Raw genomic sequence first — 20,000 nt, 5'->3', positions numbered from 1 at the left:
GTCAGGCAGCATCTGTGGAGCGAAGGAAAATGTCTACTTGTAACCCATTAGGGGGGGTAAAAAATGCTCCTTTAGAGTGTTTCCTGCTTAGAATATCCTGTCTGCTTAATTGCCATCCAGTGCGTTTCGGGTCGAGAGAGTGTCCCTTCTTCAGAGACACACGTTGTCATTTTTTACATTTATATTAATCTTACTTTCCTTTAGTTAACTCCAAGGCTACGCGGGCCTTTTTTTGATTCAATCATCTGGGCTTTCTTGGGGAAACCAAGTTTATCAAATGGAGCGAAGGTGGGTTAGTCTGAAGGGGAAGGAAGGGTCGTTCCGACCCACCAGTTATACTGGAGGTAGACGCTAAATGCCGGGAGTAACTCTGCGAGTCCGGCAACATCTCTGGCGAAAGGCAATGGGTCGAGACCCTTCTTCCCCAGACCGAGAGAACGGGGACAGGGGAACGAGAGATATAGACGGCGACGTGGAGAGATGTAGAATTATACTATTATGTGTAGGGACTGCACTTTAGTCTGCTTTGACTTTTTTTTAATGTTCTTTTTACAAGCCATGTTCTCGGGGTATCTTAAATCTAAATCTCATTAGTTATTTAAGTCATGACATCGGATGGAGCCTGCAAACCAAACCTCGTTGCTCTTATGTGCCATGACAATAAAATATATTATTATTATTATTATTAGGAAGGAACTGCAGACGATAGATCCTGAAGAAGTGCCTCGACTCGAAACGTCACCCATTCCTTCTCTCCACAGACGCTGCCTGTCCCGCTGAGTTACTCCAGCAAATTGTGTCCGTCTTAGATGTATATTTATTATGTTGGGAGGGGGGGGGGGGGGGGGGGGGGTATTGGAAATTGTCCCGAGAATAAGTCTTATGGATCATTTACAAGAATGTGCCCATGTTCTCGTTGGAGCCAGATAAATTAGAGATAGTACACACACTAAATATAATCATCTTACACATCGCGTCTTAATCCACAGTTAATTGATTGATAAGCAGAGAGTTAATAGAGAGTTTAAGAGGGAACTGCAGATGCTGGAGAATCGAAGGTTACACAGAAAAGCTGGAGAAACTCAGCGGGTGCAGCAGCATCTATGGAGCGAAGGAAATAGGCAACGTTTCGGCCCGAAACCCTTCCAAGTTAATAGAGAAACTTGTCGTGTAGGGAAGGAACTGCGGATGCAGGTTTATACCGGAGATAGACACACACACACACACACACACACACACACACACACACACACACACACACACACACACACACACCACACACACACACACACACACACACACACACACACACACACACACACACACACACACACACACACACACACACACACAATGCCGGAGTAACTCCGCGGGACAGGCCGCATCTCTGGAGAGAAGGAATGGGTGACGTTTCGGGTCGAGACCCTTCTCCAGACCAGTTTGATTTGTCAATCCCAGCACCGTAGTAATAACGCTCACATTTAAATTCACTTCGTGGAGAGAAAGCGCGAAGCAGAAGGCTGAAACGCATTGTGCAGGAAGGAACTGCAGATGCTGGCTTACGCCGAAGATATAGACACAAAATGCTGTAGTGACTCAGCGGGACAGGCAGCTTCTGAAGAAGGGTCTCGACCTGAAACGTCGCCTATTCGGTTTTTTTTCTTCCCTCCAGAGATACTGCCTGACCCGCTGAGTAACTCCGGCACTTTGTGTCTGTGGAAGATATTTTGCGTGCGTGTGAGTGTGTGTCTAACTTTCTAATACACACACAAAACTCCTCAATTTCCGTGTTTAAGAAGGAACTGCAGATGCTGGAAAATCGAAGGTAGACAAAAATGTTGGAGAAACTCAGCGGGTGCAGCAGCATCTATGGATCGAAGGAAATAGGCAACGTTTCGTCCCGAAACCTAAAGGAAATAGGTAACGTTTCGGGTCGAAACCCGAAGGGTTTCGTCCCGAAACGTTGCCTATTTCCTTCGCTCCATAGATGCTGCTGCACCCGCTGAGTTTCTCAAGCATTTTTGTGTGTCCTCCATTTCTGTAGCGCCTCTCGTAATATCCTGACGGTCTATTGAAACACTGGAGTGCTGTCAGGATTCCCAATTCTGGGCGCGCTGATGGTGCAAAATTGGCGATATATATATATATAGGTTTAAGAATCTTCGCAAGCCCGGATGGATAGTCGGAAATGTCCCGCCTTGGATCAGTTTGACCAGGGGGACTCGCGACCTCCGTGTGAAATTTTGGAGTGCTTAATATTTAATATTGAAGTCGATATTACAGATATTCGTCCGATGGACTGATCGTGGTCTAGTCTCGATCAAACGGTTCGTGTCGTTAACTAACAGCGGGCAGGAGGCAGAAGAAAGTTCAGAGGGAAATATTTTTCGCTCTGAATCGCCAATAGTAACTTTCCCACTGCTCAACATAATGGATTAAACTACCTCTAGGTACAGGAAGGAACTGCAGATGCTGGTTTAAATCGAAGGTAGACACACAATGCTGGAGTAACTCAGCGGGACAGGCAGCATCTCTGGAGAGAAGGAACGGGAGACCCTTCTCTCCCTATCTCTGCCTCTCTCTCGCGAGTTGCTTCCAAGTTGGATATTGTCTTCCTTTGAAGAAGGGTCTCGACCCGAAACGTCACCCATTCCTTCTCTCCACAGATGCTGCCTGTCCCGCTGAGTTACTCCAGCTTTTTGTCTACCTTCGATTTTCCAGCATCTGCAGTTTCTTCTTAAACATTTCACTGAAGGAATGTTCTCTATACTCTCTCTCACACACACACACACACACACACACACACACACACACACACACACACACACACACACACACACACACACATACACACATATACACACACACACACACATATACACACACACATATATACACACACACACACACACACACACACACACACACACACACACATACACACACACATACACACACACACATATATACACACACACACACACACACACACATATATACACACACACACACATATACACACACACATATATACACACACACATATACACACACACACACACACATACACACACACACACACACACACACACACACACACACACACACACATACATACACACACACACATATACGCACACACACACATACACACACACACACACACACACACACACACACACACACACACACACACACACACACACACACACACACACACACACACACATATACACACACACACATACACACACACAAACAATCTCCTCCCTCTCCCCCCTTCTTCCCCTTCTCTCTCTCTTTCTCTCTCTCTCATTTTCTCTTTATTTCTCTCTCTCTCTCGTTCTCTCGTTTTCTCTCTCAATTTTCAATTTTTTCAATTTCAATTTAAAAGCTTTATTGGCATGATAAAAATACATTGTTATATTGCCAAAGTATAAAACATGACATACATATTTAAGATGCATCAGTATAAATACAAGTATACAGTGCATGGATAGATATGTCCCTGTACATAAACTTGCAATAGGCCTATAGCCCTTTATTGATGCTACACGTTCTTGTAGCTGTAAGCAGTACAACACAATAGCAAGTTTAGCAATTCAATCTCACACACTCTCTTTCTCTCTCTCTGTCTCTCTTTCTCACTCTTTTTTCTCTTTCTCTCTCTCTCTCTTTCTCTCTCGTGTTCTCTCTCTCTCCCCTCTCTCTCTCTCTCTAGTATCTCTCTCTCTCTCTCTCTCTTTCTCTCTAGCTCTGGTTCTCCGCCTAGTTTTTTTCTCTCTCTCTCTCTCCTCTCTCTCCTCTTCTCTCTTTTTTTGCCTAGTTTCTCTCTCTCTCTCTCTCTCTCTCTCTCTCTCTCTCTCTCTCTCTCTCTCTCTCTCTCTCATCTCTGTTGCATTCATTTGCATCATTCCTGCCTGTTTATTCAGTCCCTGACGTCAGGCCCAGTGGCGTCGGCATGGCTGGGCCTCTCAGTGAAATGCATAGCATCAAAAGAGCAACCTCCCACTGCCCAATTACATACTGTCAGCCAGTTGCAGCCGACCCGACAAACGGGGGGGGGGGGGGGGGGGGGAGAGAAGGTTGGAATTAAGACACGAAATAGCAGCCCCGTGGCTCTGCTGCTGCTGAGATGGAATCGAGCGCAAGGCTTTCCCCAAAAAGCAGCCTCTGTGCCTACCTGTCGCGAGTGTGGAGAGTGTGTGATGACTCACCTGTATAGGAAGTGTGTAAGAAAGAACTGCGAATTATGCAAACATCCAGGGTAGACAAAAATGCTGGAGAAACTCAGCGGGTGAAACCTAGCATCTCTGGAGAGAAGGAATAGGTGACGTTTCAGATTGAGACCCTTCTCCAGCCTGAAGAGGGGCCTCGACCCGAAACGTCACCTATTTCCTTCGCTCCATAGATGCTGCCTCGCCCGCTGAGTTTCTCCAGCATGTTTGTCGACTTGTGTAGGAAGGAACTGCAGATGCTGGTTGAGAAACACACGGAATGCTGGAGTAACTCAGCGGGACAGGCGGCATCTCTGGAGAGAAGGAAATGTCTTTCCACAGATGCTGCCTTGGCCCGCTGAGTTGCTCCAGCATTTCGTGTCAAACTCCGAGAAAACCCCCCCTCTTTCCCCTTCCGAGAGTCAAAAGTGTTTAATTGCCACATGTTCCAAACAGAACAATGAAATCCAAGCACATCAAATCGTTTCCCGTGATGAAACTTGGACAAATGATATTTCCTAACTGATGCTGCGAATTCTGGATTAAAATTACCTGTTTGTTTCTCTTGCTAGACAAATCTTCCCTCTGATCAGTACCACCACAATTCCCCATTGTTACAATGCCGAGGAAATGCTCATTCATTCTGAGCAGTTTTCACATGGGGGGGGGGGGGGGGGGGGGGCTTTCAATTATATTAGCATAAATCGCGGGCAGGTGTATTTGGATTTTAAACTGCACGTAATCCCTCTCCAAGTTTGGATGAAATATTTATAACAAAAAACAATGATGTACTCATCCATTCTGAGCTGTTTGAACGTGGGGTGAGGGTGGGGGAGGGGGGGGGGGGGGGTTTTCTTTGCCTCAATCGCAGGCAGGTATACTTGTAATTTAACTGCACTAAATCCAACTCTGTTTGAATGGAATATTGGATGGAATATATATATATATACCCACACAGATACGCGCACAGCCACACACACACACGCATAGAGTCATAGTCATAGAGTGATACAGCATGGAAACAGGTCCATCAGCCCAACGTGCCCACACCGGCCAACACGTCCCATCTACACTAGTCCCAACTGCCCACATTTGGCCCATATCCCTCCAAACCTGTCTTATTAATGTATGTATATCTCTCTCTCTCTCTATATATATATATATATATATATATATATATATATATATAGATGTACACACACACACACACACACACACACACACACACACACACACACACACACACACACCACACACACACACACACACACACACACACATATATAAAATATATTGAATGGCGGTGCAGGCTCGAAGGGCCGAATGGCGTACTCCTGCACCTATTTTCTATGTTTCTATATATATATATAATCTGAAGAAGGGTCTCGACCCGAAACGTCATCCATTCCTTCTCCCCAGAGATGCTGCCTGTCCCACTGAGTTACTTCAGCATTTTGTGTCTATCTTCGGTTTAAACCAGCATCTGCAGTTCCCGCCCCCCCCCCCCCCCCCCCCCCCCCCCACACACACACACACACACACACACACACACACACACACACACACATATGCATTCTGAGCTGTGAGCTTTAATTTTTTTTTAACATAAATCGCAGGCAAATTGCCTGACAACTTAACTGCACCAAACCCCTAATATATATCTATATTCCACGACCAACGATAGACTCGTGCATTCTGAGCTGTTCTGACGCGAGGGGACTTTAAACTAATATTCTTTTTTTGCATATATATGTGTGCACACACAAACATATTTATAATATATATAATATCTGAAGAAGGGTCTGGTTTCATTTTGTACCGGCAACTTAACTTCACCAAACAAACCCCGTCCCCGAGTTTGGATGGAATCTTTAATGACGGTTTGCTGAAGAGAAAAATAAATAAGACTTGCGTTGACAGAATTTGCAAAAAGCTGGGGGCGGGGTGTTGATGCAGGAAGGGGTGTGATAGCAGCTGGAGGGGGGGGGGGGGGGGGGGGGTGGGGGGGGAGGGGGGCAATGATTCGATGTTAACTCTCCCGGGGCTCAGTCAAGCGTTGGAGGAGAGGAGGAGGGGGAGGAGGAGAGGAGGAGGAGGAGGAGAGGAGGAGGGAGGAGGAGAGAGAGGAGGAGGGGAGGAGGGGAGGAGGAGGAGGAGAGGAGGAGAGGAGGAGGAGGAGAGGAGGAGAGGAGGAGGAGGGGAGGAGGGGAGGAGGGGGGAGGAGGGGAGGAGGGGAGGAGGAGGGGAGGAGGATGGAGGGGAGGAGGGGAGGAGGGGAGAGGGAGAGGATGGAGGGGAGGAGGATGGAGGGGGAGAGGATGGAGGAGGGGAGGATGGGAGGAGGGAGGGGAGGAGAGAGGAGGGGAGGGGGGGGGGAGAGGAGGGGAGGCGAAAGGAGGGGAAAGGAAGGGTGAGGAGGGGCGAGGAGGAGAGAGAGAAGGGGGGGGAGGAGGGGAGGAGGGGAGGAGGGGGAGGGGGGGGGGAGAGGGAGAGGAGGGGAGGAGGAGAGAGGAGGAGAGGAGGAGGATTCTTCTCACTACTGACTCCTCCTTTATTGGGATCCACCCCTCCTCAATGACCTGGCCAACCAATGGGTGGGGGCGGGATCTAGTGGGCGGCTGGGCCAATGGCAGGGCAGGTCCAGGGGGGTCGAGCATGCTATTGGTCTGGGCCGGGGGGTTCTGCGATTGGCCGCAAGTGAGTGGGTTGTTTTTTAAGTTCCGACCCCGCCGCGTTGCAAGTGACTGGCGCCACCCGTCAGCTCGGCGAGCATGCACATATCTGCACTGTGAACAAGAAATAAACCCCTTGGACATAAACACAATCTCATCAGTCTGCTCCCCGGCAGCCGAGGCTAGTGTGCAGCCTCCCCCACCTCCCCTCCTTCCACCAGCAGCAGCAGCAGCAGCAGCAGCAGCAACAGCAGCGACAAGGTTTGTCTTGCATTCTAGATTTTGTTTTTAAATATCAGATTCAATTGTAAAGTTACTTTGCCCTCCACGGATCAATTTCAACCGCCCCCCACCCACCCCCCCCCCCCCACAAAAAAACCCCTTCTTGAAAATTGCTACCACCCCCTCCCCCTCTAAAAAAAAATGCTCGTTTCATTTTTTTTTAGACATATTTCATGCGAGGCTATTGGTTATCGAGTGATATCTAGAACGACCGGGCACCGTTTTGTTCTGACGGGCGACAGATTTGAGAATTATATTCTGTACGAACTAGTGGATAAGTTTATTTTCAACGTGGATCATAATTTAATTTTTGTTTGAGCTAAAATTGAAATTCGCCCACGCCAGTTTACGTATTATTTCGGCTTACTTTCGGTTTTAGATGTTATGTGCTTCTACTCTCCCCTCTCCCCTCTCCCCTCTCCCCTCTCCCACCTCCCCTCGATTTATTTCGCTCGCTGGTGATCAAATGCCAAGTGTGACTTCAACGCCTAATTCTTTTATTTTCCCCTCCTTGTGTTGTACAGGTGTATGCGGACACTGCCGGCGAGGAATCACTCTGTGTGTGTGTGTGTGCGAGTGAGTGAGTGAGTGTGTGTGTGGAATTTTAGCTCTACAAGACTAAATATTGGACTTCTCATCAAAAAAAAAAATCAAAAAAAAAAAAAAAAAAATCCATCGAGATATCTTTCTGTAAAGATACATCCGAACCTGTTCGAAGTTTTGGGCGCGATGGAGGTCGACCAGCCCCGGTGGATGAGCCACCACCACCCCGCGGTGTTAAATGGACAGCATCCAGACCACCACCCGGGTCTCAGCCACGGTTATGTGGACTCGGCGCCTTACCTCCCGTCTGAAGAAGTGGATGTACTTTTCAATATCGACGGCCAAGCGAACCATGTTGCCTCTTACTACGGGAATTCTGTGAGGGCAGCTGTTCAGAGATACCCCGCACCACACCACGGTAAGACTCTCGCATTAGTCCCTTGCAACGTGTTTTCATATTATCAATATAATTATACTTAATACTGCCTTTCCCGCTGAGTTTCCCCCTCCCCAAACACCCTGCGTCTATATCTTCCGTGTTAGTTCTTTAAGAGTTGAAGACGGAACTGTTCAGATGCTGGAAAAATCGAAGGTAGACAAAAACGGGTACAAGCAGCGTCTATGGAGCGAAGGAAATGAGCAATGTTTCGTCCCGAAACGTAGAGGAAATAGGTAACGTTTCGGGTCGAAACCCGAAGGGTTTCGTCCCGAAACGTTGCCTATTTCCTTCGCTCCATAGATGCTGCCGCACCCACTGAGTTTCTCCAGCATTTCCTTCGCTCCATAGACGCTGTTTGCACCCGCTGAGTTTCTCCAGCATTTCCTTCGCTCCATAGACGCTGTTTGCACCCGCTGAGTTTCTCCAGCATTTTTGTCCACCTCTGCAGTCAGCTCCTTCCTACATATTTAGAACCAAACGCCCGATCCAGGTGATCGTGTCCCGAACAATTCGCGGCGATTACAATCGGTGAAATTGTTATTTACGTTTAGATGAACGACAGTGGGTTTTTTGTGTGTATGGAGCGATTTTGGAGATCGAGAATCGGTGCATTTAGGGGAGAAAAAATGCCTTGGAGTATTCAGTTGGGGAAGAGGGGAAGAATTTAGTTGGTCAAAGTGGTTTTATCAATCTGAAATTGACAGACTGTTTTAAAAAAAACACTATCGCAAATAAGGGTGGCGTTTTGTTTTGGGGGCATTTTTCTTGCACTCCAAGCACTTCCCGGATATGATAGAGAGAGGGGTTAGCGCACTGGGTCACGAAAACACAAGTTCTTTTTTAAAAATGTTTTAAAAAGAATAAAAGCGATGAATTCCGAATCCGATTGGAGTGAGGTTTTTGCGACCCGTTTGGGGCAGTTTGCGTTGAGCGTTGCCCACTGCAGTTTTTCACTGACATTATCGTAGGTAAAACGGAACCTCGGGTACAAAATGACCAAATATTTAGTTCCTCTCCTCGTTCTCTGGCCATTAGCGGCGCGGGGTGTACATTGGTCTGTTGGTCGTGTCTAAGAGCTGTCAATTCAACTGGTCGCCGTCGACAGGTTTAGGGGGTGATCGACAAAATCGATCGGTCTGAAGAAGGGGTTTCGGCCCGAAACGTTGCCTATCTCCTTCGCTCCATAGATGCTGCTGCACCCGCTGAGTTTCTCCAGCATTTTTGCCTACCTTCGATTTTCCAGCATCTGCAGTTCCTTCTTTAACACTTAATTCAGATTCAGATTCAGATTCAATTTTAATTGTCATTGTCAGTGTACAGAATATTTTATAGATGATATTGGCGGATCATTTTATTTGTTTTTAGCGTTCTGATTCACACACTCTTAACAATAATCCCCTTATATCTTTTTAAATGTGCGTCTCTCAGGACCTAGTTAGTTTAAAATTAGTCTGTAGAAGGGTCTCGACCCGAAACGTCACCCATTCCTTCTCTCCAGAGATGCTGCCTGTCCCGCTGAGTTACTCCAGCATTTTGTGTCCATCTTCAGTTTAAGGAAATATCTTAAGTAATCAATCTCGACTGATTTTATACTCAAAGCATTAAGAATATCTATTCGGAAGAAACTGGATATACAGAACGTTTAATATTATCCAGAAGGCAAAAAATAAATTAATTTGAGCATTCGCAAAACTGTAAGTAAAAGATTTGCCAGGTTGCAAAGATTTAAGTAGGAAAAATGTAACAGAAAAGACAATTTGAATGTAACATTTAATATAATGTTGATCTGTGTGAGTGTGTTGTGGGGAAAAAAGTGTATGTTTAGGAAAGAACTGCAGATGCTGGTTTACATTGAAGGACACAAAATGCTGGAGTAACTCAGCGGGACAGGCAGCATCTCTGGAGAGAAGGAATGGGTGACATTTCTGGTCGAGACCCTTCTTCAGATTGTAGTTGTGACATCTGTAGCAATTACACTTGGGATTAAGCATGTGCAGGGATTTCTATATAATGTGTAGGAAGGAAGTGCAGATGCTGGTTTAAACCGAAGATAGACACAAAAAGCCGGGGTAACTCAGCGGGTCAGACAGCATTGGTCCGAAGAAGGGTCTCGACCCTGTTCCTTCCCTCTTGTCCCACTGAGTTACTCCAGCTTTGTTGGGTCTATCCTGATTGTGGTAAGATGCTGTGTTTTGTGCTGATGCCTCTTTTATTGTTTGCCATTTCAGGGGGTCAGGTTTGCCGCCCACCTTTGCTCCACAGCTCCCTGTCTTGGCTGGATGGAGGCAAAGCCCTGGCAACTCATCACAATGCTTCCCCATGGAACCTGAGTGCGTTCAGCAAGGCTCCTCTCCACCACGGCTCACCGGGAGGCCTCTCCGTGTACCCTCCATCCTCTTCAGCGTCGCTGACCGGGGGCCACTCCAGCCCGCACCTTTTCACCTTCCCCCCCACCCCTCCCAAGGATGTCTCTCCAGACCCGACCATCTCCGGCCCAGGCTCGAATCGCCAAGAGGATAAGGAGTGCATCAAGTACCAGGTGTCGCTGGCCGAGGGCATGAAGTTGGAGACGGGCTCGGTTCACGCCCGAGGGGGCATGTCGCTGGGAGGGTGCTCTGCCACCGGCCATCACCCCCTCTCCTCCTACCCACCCTACGTCCCCGAATACGGCTCCAGCCTCTTCCCGTCCGGCAGCTTGCTCGGGGGTTCTCCCCCATCCTTCCCTTCCAAGGCCAGGCCAAAGGCACGCTCCAGTACAGGTAAGCCCAGCTCCTTCCTTACTCCATCACTCACTCGCACCCCCCCTCACAGGTCAAACCCTTCACTTCCTGAACTCAACAAGGTCAAACCGCTTGCGTGCATTGTAGCTTACAACACACGGAGGCACTGTGCAATCAAGGTGACGACCTCTCCTGCCTGCCCCATACCACCACCGTACATACATACGTACGAACAAGTGATCAGACTTAACACTGGAGCAGGCGAGCACACACCACCAGTGTACAAAATAATCTCTTGCGAAAACCTAGCAAAACATTCAACAATCAAGACAAATCTAATTGGGAACAAACGCCCAATAAATAGAATAGAATAGAATAGAATAATCTCCAGCATGTCAGACACAGAGTTTTAGAGAGATTTACATTAAATAATCAAAAGACAAAAAGGTTACAATCAAGGCAATGAACTAAACTCAAACTCAAAGACAATCCCGCTCGGGTCAAATATAATGTAGGCAGGATAAATAGAATAGACTTCATGTTGAGCATTCCAAGCGGTGATTCAGAAAGATTTCTAGAGTCAAGAGCTTTTTATTTTCATATGTCCCAAAACGGAACAATGAAATTCTTAGAAGTACATTAAATAAGGATGACAATGTCGTTTGGATCAAATGCAGGATGGATATAGGATGATTTTGAGCTTCCCAAACCTGAAGACTCAGGAAGATCATCATTAATTAATGGAAGACTATTCCACAGTTCAGATACTGACATTGAGAATAGATACAACAGGGTAATTTTGATGGTCTCAGCCTGAATTTTATTTTTTCCAGTCGAAATTCTTAATAACTGAAACACGCCCCAAACGGGAGTTACTGTGAGTTTATTAACACGTCTCAACCCAGACACACACACACACACACACACACACACACACACACACACACACACACACACACACACACACACACACACACACACACACACACACTGCAATTATATTACTCTTGGCAATAATGACCCGTGACATATACCCCTTGTAATGGACTGGTTCCCATTACGGCCCCACATTTACATACTGCGTGTAAAAGATACCAAAAGTCTGGCAGATGTAAACAATCTCTATCCAGGGTTACTATAATAGCAAATTAGCCCGAACCTCCATTATCTAACCTTGTTGACAGAGACTTCAAACAGTGGAAATAATCTGTGAATTAATAGCAAATCACGCCTCCCATTTCCTCACTCAGTAGCTCAGGTATTGTTAATTCACACGTTCTTATCAATTGTGATATTACTAGAGATGTGAGGGGGGGTCTCTCCCCCTTAAAAGCCATACCTCACAAAATGTATATGTGTCATTTGTAATCGCTTTTGCTATGCAGTTAAATTGTCGCTGTGGAATCTAGTGCAGTTAGTTGCCAGTTGAGAATCAGCCTAGATTTTGTGATGGGTCTCGCCTCTGCATCTTGCTGCAAAACTAACTTCCAAACAGACAGGGAGCTGGCAGGGAAAGCCCGTTTTTCGGGTCCCAGTGATTTTTTTTTTTAGCTAATCCCAATTATTTTCAGACTGATGCATGTGGGATTTACATTGTTTATCCAACGCCGGGGGACTTTAATAGATTCCGGATGCAGCTCTCAGTTAGAGAGAGAGAGAGAAGGGTGGGTGGGGAGAGATTGAAAAAAACAAAACCCCCTCTCAGATGAGACTTTCAACTGCTGTGGGTCCCCGTGACGAGAGAGAGCGAGAGAGAGAGAGAACCCAGGAAGATTAAACTAGCCGGGACATTTAGCAACGCTATTTTTAATATCAACTCTTACTAACCCAGCAACCAGACATTGTCGAACCGCCTATTAGAAAACGTAACACAAGCGATAGATATAGCAACATTATATTTTATAAAATCACAAAAGCTTTTCCCACCGACCAATCTTTTGATAATGGTAACCCTGTGATTGTGTAAATTTTTTTTTAAAATGTATATAAACCGCGAAAGCAAGTATATTACAGTGTATATATATCATTGCAACAGATATATTGAACGAGTGGCGTTTCCCCAAACGCTGTTCCGTGATTATATTATGTATATCGGTGGGATTACTATGAGATTAATAGCTATTTGAACGGGAGAACAAGTTTCCAGGGCTAATTTATTGAAAAAAAAGGGCTTGCGACAGCTCGATTTCTACAAAGCAGTTCTTGTAATGTTTGCGGCAGTAGGCTAGGGCGTAAGCTGATACGGGCGGGGGAGAGGAAAAAAAACCTTTCAAAATAGGTCACTTTTTTGAGCGCAGCGTGAAGTGTTTTTTTTAAAACGCACTATTTATGAGAGACTTTTTTTTTTAATGCATGTGAGGTTTTTTTTCTGCTTTTTAACAAATAAAACCATAAGAATGGATTTGCAAACATTTAAATGCAGAGGGGTTTCTCTCAGAAAGTCTCGTTCTCTATTGTGTTATATTTTCTATAGCGAACACGTGAAGTTTCAACGTTTTGGATTATAAAACGGTTAGAAGTTTGTGGTTTAGTTAGTGTACTGGGTGCTTTCTCTTATAGCGTATTTAATATTCAATGCCCCCTTTTGAATGCTCTGCCAAACGCTTAAAAAAACCGTTCGCGCTATCAAAGAAAGACCTGGGTAGGTAGGACCCAAACAAACAAAAAAATCATCAATTAATTTTAAACCGTCGAGGGGGGGGGGGGGTGGGGGGTAACAGAAATATCGTGAGTTTTGAAGTTAATTACGACAGGGTGTCAAGTCCTGGCGTTGTGATATTACCAACTGACTTTTATTTTAATTATTGTGGTTGCTACCGCGTACACACACACACACACACACACACACACGCCACTGAAAATACTAGGGGTAGCGACCGAGACAAACAGTGGGACTTGTTCATTTCAAACATTTCACCTAAACCTCACCCCCCCTCCCTCCCTCCCTCCCTTCCCTCTCGAGGAGATACCAAAAAAACCCACCTCCACAATGAACCACTCGGAACTCGCGCTTGGAGAACAGACTGGGACAAATGTTGGAGTAACTCAGCGGGTCGGGCAGCGTCCGTGGAGAAACGGGATAGGAGGCGTTTTCGGATCGAGACCCTTCTTCAGACCCTTAATAGACGCAGGTTGTCGGGGGAGGGGGGTTAAACGAGAAGCAATATCCCCCCCCCTCCCCCTCCTCTCTCTCCCTTCCTCAAGCCAAGTAGACAACCTGGGAAATTCTTGACTCGGGGAGGGTCTCGACCCGACACGTCACCTATCCATGTTCTCCACAGATGCTGCCTGACCCGCTGAGTTACTCCAGCACTCTGTGTAACGCCACCTATCCATTTTCTCCACAGATGCTGCCTGACCCGCTGAGTTACTCCAACAACTCTGTGAAACGTCACCTAATCCATGTTTCTCCCACAGCATGCTGCCTGACCCCGACTGAGTTTTCTCCAGCACTCTGTGAAACGTGCACCTATCTATGGAGCGAAGATGAAAATAGGCAACGCTGAGTCAGGCCGAACACTCTGTGAAACGTAGGCAATCCGTTTTCTCCACCGAAACAAACCGGACCCGCGAAGGGTTGGTGCAGCCGCATCCTATGGACCTATTTCCTAGGCAACGTTTAGATGCTGCTGCACCAATAGCTGACGTTTCGGGCCGCACTCTGGAAGAAACGTCCACCTATCCTATGTTCTTAGCTCCAGATGCTGCACTGAAACCGCTGAGTTACTCCAGCACTATGTGAAACGTCACCTATCCATGTTCTCCACAGATGCTGCCTGACCCACTGAGTTACTCCAGCACTGATACATTCTTGGACCTTTATGTTTAGTTCATATCCCAGTTAGAGTCAGAGACAGGGGGATGGGGAGGAGGTGGTATGGGGGATTTGTTTTAATAATGCCTCGAGTTTCTAACACTAGATTCAGATTCAATTAATAATTGTCATTGTCAGTGTACAGTACAGAGACAACGAAATGCATTTAGAGATTGATCACATTAGACCTCACACCCCCCCCCCCCACCCCCCCTCTCCCTCCCCCTGTTTTCCCCCCCTTCTGTATGTTTATTTAAAAAAATCTAATGCACAGAAAAAAAGTCCCTTTTATTGTGTCTGAGGATGGACTGACAGCGATACATTGCCAATGCATTGACGGCTCCCCCTTCTGTTTTTTCAGGGGACCGCGAAAAAATACTCCGTGACTGTAAATTGCATCATATGGAGGTTGACCGAGCAAGCTGTAGTGAACTGGGGATATGTACATTCGACATTCTAATAGGTGTGCGATTTTTACTTAGGCCAGGACTCTGTCCACTCTCTTTAGCGTAAGCTTGTCAAAACACAACGACGAAAACACACACACACACACACACACACACACGACAATGTCAAAATTTCCAGCAGTTACTTAGGAGACCTGAACGGAAAACCTCTGGAGACTTTGCCCCCCCCCCCCCCCCCCCCCACCCCCCCCCCACCCCCCACCCCCCCAAGGTTTCTGTGCGGTTCCCGGAGGTTTTTGTCAGTCTCGCTACCTGCTTCCACTACCTGCAACCTCCGGCGACCACCTGCAACCTCCGGGAACCTCCGGGAACCGCAAGGAAACCTTGGGCGGGGCGCAAAGTCTCCAGAGGTTTCCATTCAGGTTTCCTAAGTGGGACAGGGCATTTTTTTTTTAGGACCCGACCGCTCACGGCCACAGACTCCATCGCCCACAGATAACGTGCAGAGAAGAAAAGGGTCTCCACCCGAAACGTCCACCTATTTAGTCCTTCTCTCTACTGAGATGCCGCCTGGTCGCGCTGAGTTACTCCAGCATTTTGTGTCTTCATCTTTGGTGCAAACCAGTATCTGCAGTTCCTTCCCCCCCCCCCACACACACACACACACACACACACACACACACACACACACACACACCTATTGCTGACGGGCAGTGGCGTCAGTGACATTTTTTGTACCTCCGATAGTATTAAATAAATTAAAAATAAAGCGACTTTGTTGCCCTTGTATTTGAATGAAAATTGTTAAATTTTAAAGTTCCAATTATCTATCCACTTGTGTAGGAAGGGACTGCAGATTGTTTCAGAAGGAACTGTGCAGATGCTGGAAAATCGAAGGTAGACAAAAAATGCTGGAGAAACTCAGCGGGTGCAGTAGCATCTATGGAGCGAAGGAAATAGGCACGTTTCGGGACGAATTTCGACCCAAAACGTTACCTATTTCCTTTGGGTTTCGTCCCAAAACGTTGCCTATTTCCTTCGCTCCATAGATGCTGCTTGCACCCGCGCTGAGTTCCTCCAGCATTTTTGTCCACCTCTGCAGTTAGTTCCTCCAGCATTTTTGTCTACCAAGGAACTGCAGATGCTGGTTTAAACCGAAGACAGACACAAAATGACGGGGTAACTCAGCGGGGGTCAGGCAGCATCTCTGGAGAGAAGGAATAGGTGGAGTTTCGGGTGGAGACACTTCCTCAGTCTGCCCGATCCCCGCCGAGTTACTCCAGCATTTTGATGTCCATCTTCAAATCATCCATTTAAAAAAAACTGTTTTTAATGTGTGTGTGAGAGTGTGTGTGTGTAAGAGTGTGTGTGTGTGAGTGAGTGAGTGTGTGTGAGAGAGAGTATGTGTGTGCGTGTGTGAGAGAGAGTGTTTGTGCGAGTGTGTGTGAGTATATGTGTGTGTGTGTTAGTGAGTGTGTGTGTGAGTGTGTGCGTGTGTGAGAGAGAGTGTTTGTGTGAGAGTGTGTCAGTGTGTGTGTGTGTGTGTGTGAGTGAGTGTGTGTGTGAGTGACACTGTCATTTTCAGGTTATTAACGAGTGTTTACGTTCCCGCTGTACAACAGTCCGCGTGTGTACGGATTAATGAATTACCGACTAGATATTAAGATGGGAAATATGTTCTGCCTCTGTCGATCAATGCAAACGGCTTATTTAGTGATCTGTTGACCTTCCAATACACAACGACCATTAACAATCTCGCAAAAAAAATCAGAATTACAACGCCACACATACCTGCAAAACTGAAAGGCTGCACTCGGCTCAATGTGATTGCGTCTCTCCCGGACATTGCAAATATTTGTCTACAACCACCCCCGAGTTAACAGCCTACTTTTAGTGTAGTTTGATGTCTTTTGTGGCGCCAGGGACATTATTATGACGATGAAATTAAATAAAGGGCCGCTCTGAACGGCGCGGATAAGTAACGTTGGAAAGCCTCTCACTGGGAATATTGTGGCGTAAAATCAAAAACAAACAAATTAGACCAAAACAAAGGAGAAGAAGAAAAAAATAAGCTTAGAGAAATGGTTAAAAAAAAAACAGGCGCGAGTCAGATCTGAGGTATTAATTGGGACAGAAATAACCTTTGAGTCTAATATTAATAGAACTCGCTGCAGCCAGCCAATTCATACTATTTCACACTTACAAAAAGTGTTTTTTCGGGCAATTATCAGGGGAGGACGACACCACCCTCGTTGGTAATTAAAGAACTAAAAACAGAAAGGGCGATTCAAGAAAAAAACATTAGTTTCCCCTTTCTATATTTAAATGAAAAACAAAAATAAGAAAATGTTTGAAAATAAAAGCGCATCTGAATCCCACGTCTTGCAGCTGAATCCGCATTTTTATTCATGAGCCATTTACTCATTTAAAGGGTGATTAGCCACATGTGTACTTTCAATTAGCCACATGTGGCTACTGGTCAATGCATTGGGCAAGTCTGCTGGATATACATGGAGTGCGGCCGTGCGTGTGTTCGCCAGCGTTTCGTTTAGTTTAGTTTAGTTCATTCATCTCATCTCATGGTCTGTGGAGGATTGCAGCGAGCGGCGGGACTGACTGGCGTGTCGTTTTGTTTCAGAAGGTCGAGAATGTGTCAATTGTGGAGCCACTTCCACGCCGCTGTGGCGGAGAGACGGCACCGGGCATTATCTGTGCAACGCAATGTGGCCTCTATCACAAATGAATGGGCAGAACCGCCTCTCATCAAACCCAATCGGCGACGTGGTAGGGTTCCTGGAGGGGAGGGGAGGGGATCTCACGACCAGGGCGGCAGGCGTGTACGGGTGGGGGATGGGAGGAGGGGAGGGGAGGGAGAGGGAATGGGAGGGGAGGGGAGAAGAGAGGTTGAGAGGAGAAAGGGAGAAGAATGGGGATAAAATTGAAGGGAGAGGAAGAAAATGGAGGGGGTGAGAATGGGAGGGGAGAGAGAGAAGGGGGGGGGGGGGTGAGAGATGGGGAGGAGAATGAGAAGGGTGCAGTAGAATGGGAAGGGAGAGTGAAATGGTGAGGAGAGGAGAGGGGGAGAGAATGGGGAGGGGATAGAATGGAAAGGGGGAGAGGGGGAGAGGGAGAGTAGAGGAGATCGAAACATAGACAATAAGACCATTTGGCCCTTCGAGCCAGCACCACCTTTCATTGTGATCATGGCTGATCATCCACAATCAGTACCCCGTCTATCTAACTGGGTGGGAGATGGGGGGGAGAGAAGAGAATGGGGATTGAAGGGGTAGAATTGGGAGGGGAGGGGGGATTGAGAATGGGATTGGATGACTCAATCTGGCTTTAAGTAGTCCATAGTTTGCCAAACTTAAAACAAAAAGCCTCGCTTCCTCTCCTTCCCACTCCACCTCTCCTCCCTCACTTCCCCTCTCCTCTCTCCCTCTCCCTCTCCTCCCCCTCTGTGAGTTGGGTGGTGAAGAATAAAGGGGGGGGAGAAGTTAGACATAGGAGGGTGGGGGGCCCGAAGAAGGAGAGATAAGGGGGGTGATGGGATGAGAGGGGATTGGTGGTGCGGAATGGGAAGGGGTGGGAGAGGAAGATGAGGTGGGGGTGATGATGTTAGTCGGGGGTGGAGATATGAGGAGGGGGGAGATTGGATGAGAAGGTGGGGGGGGGGGAGGGGGGGGGGGCGTGGGGGTTGGTGAGAGGTGGGTTGATTTGGCAGCTAATGTCGGAACACCTCGTATTTCATTCAGCGCGAACAATAGTTTCAAGGCCAAAATAACAGCGTGTGGTATTTTCTAGTAATTTTTTTCGTTCCACGGATACACACACTTCAAAAAGGACAAGCATCCTCATCTGGTCCCTGTGTTGGTCTTTTAAAGCACGATACTTCTACGCCGCCTTCAACGTGACAGACACTTTTAAATTAGTCATCCTCGCAACCTGTCGGAGTAGAATTTAGTGTGTATATTTTTTAATGACGCCTGTCCAAGCCCGACTCTTGTGTGGGCCAAGCTTAGTACCTTTCTTTCCCCCGACTCCTGGGGGCCAGTCTCAATCCGAAACGTCACCCAGCCCCTTCTCTCCAGAGATGCTGCCGGTCCCGCTGAGTTACTCCAGCAGTTTGTGTCTATATCTTCGGCATCTGCAGTTCCTTCCGACACAGCGAATAGCTTGTGGGTTTTGCTGGTGTCACTTTGGTGGCATTATTCTGCAAGGTTTGCATGTATGTCATTTGATTGCACCCATCAAAATCCCCTCAGCTATACCGGAGTGTACAGTGAGGCACACAATGTCCTAATTCCATTTAAAATATATATAATGCAGTATATCCCAGTGACAGGTCCTTGTACGTGTTAACAAACCATTCCAAAACCATTTGACAGGCCTATTGAAACGCCAATTACTGCTGGCATGCCGGCCATCAATAACGTTCACAGTACACACTGTGATTGCTGAGAGAGCAGGCCATCTCTTTAGAACAGTCTTCATCTCAACCTGACTCAATCTGGCTTTAAGTAGTCCATAGTTTGCCAAACTTAAAACAAAAAGCCTCGCTTCCTTTCCTTCCCACTCCACCTCTGCCTCCCTCACTTCCCCGCTCCTCCCCCTCTCCTCTCCTCCCTTCTGCTTCCTCTCCTCCTTTCCCCCCCCTCCTCCTCCCTCCCTCCATCCCTCTCCACCTCTGCTTCCCCACCTCTCCACTGGTCGCTCCCTCCTTCTCACTCCCCACTGCCATCCTTCTCCCCCTTCCCTCCTCACCCTCCTCCCTCCTCCTCCTCCTCCCCTCCTCCTCCTCCTCCTCCCCCCCCCCTCCCCCCCCCTCCTCACCTCCTCTCACCTCATCCTCCTCCTCGCCCCCCTCCCTCCTCCCCCTCCTCCCCCCCTCCCCTCCTCACTCCTC

General features: G+C 47.3%; 1 protein-coding gene across 1 annotated transcript in view; it reads left to right on the top strand.

Moving 5' to 3' along the window:
- The first annotated feature begins 6,900 nt into the window (after positions 1-6,900).
- Positions 6,901-20,000, top strand: part of gata3 (GATA binding protein 3) — a 25,706-nt gene continuing 12,606 nt past the window's right edge. Inside the window, exons 1-6 of the mRNA XM_055653434.1 lie at positions 6,901-7,150; positions 7,696-8,132; positions 10,382-10,912; positions 15,049-15,150; positions 17,733-17,817; positions 19,360-19,390. Of these exons, the coding sequence (XP_055509409.1) occupies positions 7,901-8,132; positions 10,382-10,912; positions 15,049-15,150; positions 17,733-17,817; positions 19,360-19,390 (981 nt within the window). The 5' untranslated portion in view covers positions 6,901-7,150; positions 7,696-7,900. The remainder of the gene's footprint in view (positions 7,151-7,695; positions 8,133-10,381; positions 10,913-15,048; positions 15,151-17,732; positions 17,818-19,359; positions 19,391-20,000) is intronic.

This window comes from Leucoraja erinacea, chromosome 22 (genome assembly GCF_028641065.1).
Source record: "Leucoraja erinacea ecotype New England chromosome 22, Leri_hhj_1, whole genome shotgun sequence".
NCBI lineage: Eukaryota > Metazoa > Chordata > Chondrichthyes > Rajiformes > Rajidae > Leucoraja > Leucoraja erinaceus.
The sequence above is the reverse complement of the archived record's forward strand: the minus strand, read 5'-3'. Positions and strand labels throughout refer to the sequence as shown.